We start from the raw sequence: 7,852 nt of genomic DNA, 5'->3' as shown, positions 1-7,852 counted from the left end.
ATTGGGTTATCTCGCTCAGAATGGTTTCTTTGAGTTCCATCCATTTTCCTGCAAATTTCAAGATTCCATTATTTTTTCTGCTGTGTAGTACTCCATTGTGTAAATGTACCACATTTTCTCTATCCATTCTTTGATTGAGGGGCATCTAGGCTGCTTCCAGTTTCTGAATATTACAAATAGTGCTGCTATGAACATAGTTGAACAGATGTCCTTGTTGTATGAATGTGCTTCTTTGGGGTATATGCCTAGGAGTAAGGGCTACTGACTTTTTTCAGTTACTCTTGTACCCTGCCACATTACTGAAGGTGTTTATCATCCGTAGGGTTCCTTGGTAGAATTTTTGGGGTCACTTATTTATGTATCCTTATCATCTGCAAATTGTGCAAGTTAGAGTTCCTCCTTTCCAATTTGTATCCTCTTGATCTCCTTTTGTTGTCTTATTGCTCTAGCTAGAAATTCAAATTCTGTATTAAATATATATAGAGAGAGTGGACTGGAGAGATGGCTCAGCAGTTAAGAGCACTGGCTGCTCTTCCAGAGGTCCTGAGTTCAATTCCCAGCAACCACATAGTGGTTCACAACCATCTAGAGTGGAATCTGATGCCCTCTTCTGGCCTGCAGTCATACATGCAGGCAGAATGCTGATTTGGTGTTTTTATGGATTTTTGGTAATGTGTGTTTGGTTTTTTTTTCTTTGTTCATTTTTTTGTTGGTTTGGTTTTTTGTTTGCTTTTATATTTGTTTATTATCTATCGACAGGGAGGAAGAAAGGGCATGAAATTGGGTGAGTAGGGAGACTCTGAGAGGAGTTTATAAAGGGAAAACCATAATCAGAACACACTGTGTGAAAAAAAATATTTTTCATTCAAAAATTGCAGTTAAAGGTCTTCCTCCCTCGCCTTACTTGTTTTCCTGTTGGAGACCTGTGACTCGGCTCTGCTGATAGCAAGATGTCTTCAGGAAATGCAAAAATTGGGTATCCTGCCCCCAACTTCAAAGCCACAGCTGTCATGCCAGATGGACAATTCAAAGACATCAGCCTAAGTGAATACAGAGGGAAATATGTCGTATTCTTCTTTTACCCTCTTGATTTTACTTTTGTGTGCCCCACTGAGATCATTGCTTTCAGTGATAAGGCAGAAGAATTTAAGAAACTCAACTGCCAAGTGATTGGAGCTTCTGTGGATTCTCACTTTTGTCATCTGGCATGGATTAATACACCCAAGAAACAAGGAGGATTGGGACCCATGAACATTCCTTTGGTATCAGATCCCAAGCGCACCATTGCTCAAGATTATGGAGTCTTAAAGGCTGATGAAGGTATCTCTTTCAGGAGCCTCTTTATTATCGATGATAAAGGTATCCTTCGACAGATCACTATAAATGATCTTCCTATTGGAAGATCTGTGGATGAGATTCTGAGACTAGTCCAGGCCTTCCAGTTCACTGACAAACATGGTGAAGTGTGCCCAGCTGGCTGGAAACCTGGCAGTGATACCATCAAGCCTGATGTCCAAAAGAGCAAAGAATATTTCTCTAAGCAGAAGTGAGAACTGGGGCCATTTTTCTGCCAGGCTGCACCAGAAGAAAATCTCTTACACTCTTTGTGCTCATACACAAAACAAAATGTGTGATCCAAAACATGCCTTTCCTACAGTGCTGGGGTGGTTAGCCTTTCTTCCACTATCAGAAATGGTCTGAGCTGTGTTGTAGGTAGACTGTCTGATATATCTGTTCTTTTTTTTTTAGTGTCTATTAAACTTGAATTCTGAGAAAAAAATTGCAGTTAAGTTGGTTTTATTTACATTTTCTTTTATCATCTGATGACACATGAAACTTTGAATAAATTTTTATCTTTACATTTTTGAGATTATAATTTGATTATAATATTTCTGCCTACCATTTCTCCCTCAAAACCATTCCATATATCCCTCACCCACTCTTCTCCAAATTTGTGACTGCTCTTTATTCACTAATTGTTATTGCGTGCATATAAGTATATGTATATTCATAAATATAAACTGTTCTGTCTGTATAATGCTATCTTCATATATAGTCTTAGGGCTGAATAAATATTTTAAATGTTTGTAAGTGTAGCAAACAGAATGGGAGTGCTGAAGTAGCATTAATTCATAACAATATATTGAAAGGCTTGAATGTAGGAAGACGATGGAAGTCACAGACCTACAATATACTTAGAATAAACCCATTGCATGTGTCAACTTCAGAGGAAATAACTCAGAAGAATACAGAGGAGTTGATTTGTACCATGGTGAGACCTTCCATACAGGGCATGAGAATCCCAATGACACTCTGGGAGACGCATGCCTAGGGTTGGTGAGTGGAGGGTATGGATGGTGAACCCCTCCTGCCCACAGTATGTGACTCCCCTGACCATTGTACTCCACACAAGTCTACAGAGAACTTGGGTCATGAAGCCATGAGTCTGCTTTAATTGATCCTAAGAGCTTTCTCCTTCAGTGTTTATCCCAGGAGGCACCAAGACAAACACTTGTCCCTGTTCTCAGAAAATCACAGGTATTTCTGAAGGCCAGTGACCTCTACACAAGGAAGACAGAGGTTCAGAGGGACACTAAAGACTCAGTGCTCACAGGAAAGGAGTCTGTGCTCAGCAGTGTGCTCCTGTGTGGGAGCTATCTGTCACCTGAATTCACTGTGATAGGAAAGGTGAGTGAAATCTTAAATTCCACTGTGTGACTCTTCTGGACAACAGTGGAGCTCCAAACCAAAAGTCTGACTATAAAAGTGACATTTGTCCTACTGTTTGGCCATCAGCACAGAAGAACACAATGCATGTTTTAATGAGGACTGAGTTTGAGGAAGAGTGAGGGGTCAGAGAACAAATTATGATAGACTTGGTTTCATGCCCCCATTGTATAAGTAGCACAATGTCTCACTTCTGATCATAGAGTTTATTCATGCCTGTTATTTGTGCCTTTTATTCAAAGGTGGACTTATTCATGTCTGACAGTGGTCACACTAATTTAGAAATGAAACCAGGAAAGTTAGATGAATCTAAGATCTATATTGGTAACTAGATAGGACTTGAATGTTGTCTTCTTGGGCTGTAATATCCACAGAGGGTAGTGAAAAAAATATCACAGAGAGATTTTCATACCCTGTTGTCCAGAGCACACTGTTCTGGGGCAGAAAAGACCTTTGCCCTCCATGGAGTTCAAAACACCAGCCCAGCCCTGCTGGTGCTAAATTGCCTTATTGGCTATAGGTCAGGGCTAGCATGACTGGGAGTCGCTTAAAGAAACAATTACAGCTGTCTAAACATAAGTATCAAGAAAAATGATCAAACAAAGACAGGGAAGGCTGTAAGTGTAGATGTTTCCTGTACCAATTTTTCTGAACAGATCATGGCATCGGCAGACAACTCCAGTTCATGATCGTGGTGAGGATCCCCAGCTTTTTGCTCTTGGTTGAGGCTCAGCTTCAGAAGGTTTTCAAGTCAGTTCTGGTTTCCATGTAGACATATGGCACTGTTGTGAATTTGTCCACAATATCTCCCCATCTGGATACTAGATTCTCCTGTGACCATTAGGTACAAATGGGCACACTAGCAATCAAAATTAAGTTCCAAAAAGAGCAGGATGGAATTATGCAAAGAGGGCTTGAGTAGACCAAGTTCATCTCTCTGCTTCATAGTGTGAGTGGATGAGCAGTTGGGAATCATTGATAACTTTCCCCTCTGTACAGCAGTATCACATCTGATGGAAATGATAGGCATCAAACTATTGCTTGTTAAATACAGTGTTGTGAAAAGACTAATTATTGATTCATAGTCTTTCAGAAGTGTCATTCTCCTCCACACTATGTCTGCAAATTATTTCTCAGAGAATCTGTGCATTTGTTTGTTAGATGCACCAGTATATGGCATGTCCCAGGTGGCCAGTCCAAGAAAAATGGCATTCATCATCCACAAAACTGATCCCCCACAAATCTCTTCTCTCTGTACTTTATCTTCTATGATGAACTGCAAATGTGGAGTAGGATTATTATCCTACAAACTCAGTACAGAAACTAAGGCTCCTTCAAGACACCCTGCAGGGGATGCCTGCTTTGATCCTGATGAGAAGCAGCAACTGGTACCACTTGGTGAGGAGCGCAGAGTGGAGTCAGTACTTTTCCTATGAAGATGGCACATAGTCCACAGGGAGCTGAGACTGTGAAAGTCCTGGGTCTAGTCCAGACTTTGCCCTTCACAGTTCATAGTCATGATGATCCTCTAATCTCCTCCCCGCTATTTGTTCTTGAAGAACAAAGCTCCCTCCAGTTTGCTAGCCTGTCTCAATGTGGACTTGGGAATACCAGCATCAGGCACCTGTCTAATGTCACTTGTTGTCCATGTTCTAGGAGCTTCAAGGTTCACAGTCAAGAGCCCTTTATGATGTCTCAGTCTCCTTGGACAGGTCTTTCTTATTCATCACAACACTACAGGATCTTATAGGCTGTCACCACATTGTCAATACCAAGGCCTTGAACCTGTCCTTAGTCCCTTTATTGAGAGTTCATGTTTATCAGGCTTCAGACATTCAATGTTAATTGTTCTGTTCTTGCTTCTAAGTGTTCTCATAGGACTCGGGAGAAACATGTTATTTATCAGTGTGGTTGATATTAATATGATCAGATATTTTGGCACATGTGCTACAGAATATTGATGTTTCCTTGTGTTCAGTTTCAGACCTGTCTTCTGCTGTGCACACACTCACATTCCATCTCTCACTTGTGGAAAGTGAATGCAAAAGTGTATGTGTTGACATTGGATTACTCAGGTGCCAATGGCATTGTGACACTGTTCAGAAAACATGTCTCCATCTAACCTCTCCGTAATAATCCTGCTCCACAGAGGTCGTGCTCTACACTTCCTCACTGGTGTCTCCTGTCTCCACCTTAAAGCATGTGCTCCCACTACTCTTGATAGGCATTCCATTTGCTCTAACACACTCAGCCACTTTCAAGATAGATGCCAAAGGTTCGGTGAAAGTAATCTTTCTTTACACTTTTCAAGGTATGCTTAAGGAAGTGGCTGAATTCTTTTTTTTTTTAACTCTTCAATGCATTTTACAAAACACTGCCTTTCATATAACCCAGTTCCATAAAGATGCAGGGCACTTTCATGATACTGGAAGTCCTCTACACATCTTGTACAGGTTACAATAATTAAGAGGTAACACAGATGTGCATCTTGTTACAGATCAGGTTGTGAGTTCATTTCCCTCCACATGAAAGCACATAACTTCATTGTGAACAGTTATTGTGCTCAACTTAAACTTTGGACTCCATCCATACTGTTTTCTGTTTATATCTGGCTTTTCTGTGATATATTTTTCTGAATTGGTATTATGAATACCAGTAGCTCCCATAAGTAGTGTCAACCAATGCTATTCTTTATAACAAGTCACTACATATGTTGATGGGCATAGGTTGATATTTAAATACGTTCACACAAATTCTCAGTAAATGTTTACATTTCTGTGATTTTGTCATCTCTACCTTCTCAAGCTCTGAGCTCCTCCCTTCTTGGTATTTGTGAATACATAAGAGTTGGTTGTGGAGTGCAGACACTCCTGATGTAGAGTCCTAGAACTCATGTTTTTGTCCAAATGTGTTTGGTTCCCATCGTCCTATCTTCCTTAACACTTATTCAACGTTGCCATTAATCATTTCCATGAATCATTATTCTACTAAGATAGAGTTTTGTATTTGGACATGTGAAAGATAAATGTGCTATCTATCTTTCTGTGCCTGGCTTATTTTTCTTCACATATTATTCTCCATTCCCATCAATTTTACCGTGCATGAAGGGGGTCATGCTTTTTATGGTTGAATAGCAGCTAGTTATTTTCCTTGTAATTAGATTTTCATAGATGTACTATTGATACTAGAAAAATTCTATCATGTAGGACATGTTTTCCACAGGTTTTGATTATTTTCAAATCTTTCCCTCTAGCTCAGCCTACAGTCAATCTTAATGAACACTCCCTGTACTCTGAGGAAAGTGCATCTTGGGAATAGAAGTTAATATCACATATAGATTGTAGGTACTACCAGGAAAGTATTTCACAATTACAGGTGTAGTTGGATTAGCTGGCCAGATCCAAAACTTCCAAGAACATTTGAGGAATTCACTTATGTAATTCTGTTTCTGCAGAACCACTTGAGATACTAAATATGGATTGGCATTCTCTCTCTAGTGCAAAAGAATGAGAGGAGGGAAGGGGACGTGATCAGACATAACATAACGTTGTCCACATTATTCTAAAGGGTAAATACAATACTTGAGTATCTCTAGTTTGAAATGGAGGCATCTATAATGTTTAAAGTTCAACATCTACTATTATGTTGGGGAGAAAATAAGTTGTGAACCATACTATGCAAAATACATGTGAGTTAAAATGTGATCAAAGAAAATGAAGTGGTATAAGGCTGCTGCTATAAGGCAAAGTGGCGAAGTGGTGAGTGCCCGTGGATTCAGTAAATGAAAGGCCTCATTGAAATATTGCTGAAAAACAAAGGATATTTCCAGATTAAGAGCACTACAAATAATTTCCAAAACTAGGCTTATAGATGGGGTAGAGTGTGCTCTCATATGAACTCATGCAGGAACCTATGGAAAAGGCTAATAGGTGATGTCAGATGTACCTCATATGTCAAGCTACAGTGTGTGATTTACTGAAGGGCTGGGGAGAGACGTGGTGAATTTGCACTAGGGACATGGGGCTGTACTCCCCATGTACACAGTCTGTGCTCCTCGGGTGATGGAATAGGTAACTAGGAATGTTGGAAATGAAAAGAATCCAGAATTGATGAAATAGATGAAGATACTGGGAACATGAGGTGTAATGTTGGGAAAGATATAGTTGCAGGCTTTGAGAACCAGTTGGATGAGAGAGGTAGGAGGATGCAGAGCACGATTCTTTGCTCATGGAACGTGAACCTACTGATGACCTATCAAGACTAAAGGTAACATGATCAGCCAGAGATATGGAGTGCCGTAGAATAAGCATCTTGAAACAGTGGGTAGCAGAGAGTGAGCTTCTGTGCAAGGTCATTAACACCACACAAGAACAGCTGTAGACAATGGTTATGACTTCAGTTGTGGGTATGTTGACTTTGATGTCACTGTGGTTCATTGAAAAGCCCCAGAAGTACTTTGTGTTTACAGGCTTGGGTTTTGAGAAATGCTCTCTGGGGTGATAGATTTGAAGTGGGTTGGAGTCAGGATAGCTCCCAGTTCAGAAGTCACAGATCACGGTAAATAAAATTCAGAAAATGCATGGCTACTTGGCCATGGAGGATACCATTATCAGGTTGAGATGGTTCCTAGAGCAACCACTCCATATATTTAAACAAAAAAAAGTGCCTGAGAACCTAAGAGGCCAGGTGTGAGGAAAGGTACAAGAGTCTCCTCAGTGTGTTTCCATCAGAAATTGTCATTGTGTGGAGAATACCTGCTGTGGAATGGGGTGTACAGCTGTGTTTCCAGCACTGTTAGAAGACCACAGTGCTTTCAACTGATAGAGGCAGGTCCTGAGTGAGGGATGCCCCACTCCACCCACATGCTCAAGATTAGGGAGGAGCAGATGTCCCTCTTGATTCAAATCTACAGGGTGAAAGTTTCTAGGTGGGAAATCAAAAGTAATAAAACACATGTTGTTTCAAATGGTGTGGTACAGGCAATAAGGGACAAGAGGTTTCCATGAAGGAAATGCATTCACTCCTTCCCTTTCTGACAGTGGACAAGTTTGAGACGATCAAGTTTGGAAACCAGATTTTGAAGTGGTAAATTGTGATATTTTCTGAGAAGCCAACAGACACAGCA

General features: G+C 40.4%; 1 protein-coding gene across 1 annotated transcript; it reads left to right on the top strand.

Moving 5' to 3' along the window:
• Positions 1 to 903: 903 nt before the first annotated feature.
• On the top strand, positions 904 to 1,585 carry LOC113834954 (peroxiredoxin-1-like). The gene has a single exon (XM_035442123.1). The coding sequence runs from the start codon at positions 951 to 953 to the stop codon at positions 1,548 to 1,550; it is 600 nt and encodes a 199-aa protein (XP_035298014.1). The 5' UTR covers positions 904 to 950; the 3' UTR covers positions 1,551 to 1,585.
• Positions 1,586 to 7,852: the final 6,267 nt, after the last annotated feature.

The sequence above is a fragment of the Cricetulus griseus genome, chromosome 3 (assembly GCF_003668045.3).
Source record: "Cricetulus griseus strain 17A/GY chromosome 3, alternate assembly CriGri-PICRH-1.0, whole genome shotgun sequence".
Taxonomy (NCBI): Eukaryota; Metazoa; Chordata; class Mammalia; order Rodentia; family Cricetidae; genus Cricetulus; species Cricetulus griseus.
This window is presented reverse-complemented; position numbering and strand designations above follow the sequence as displayed.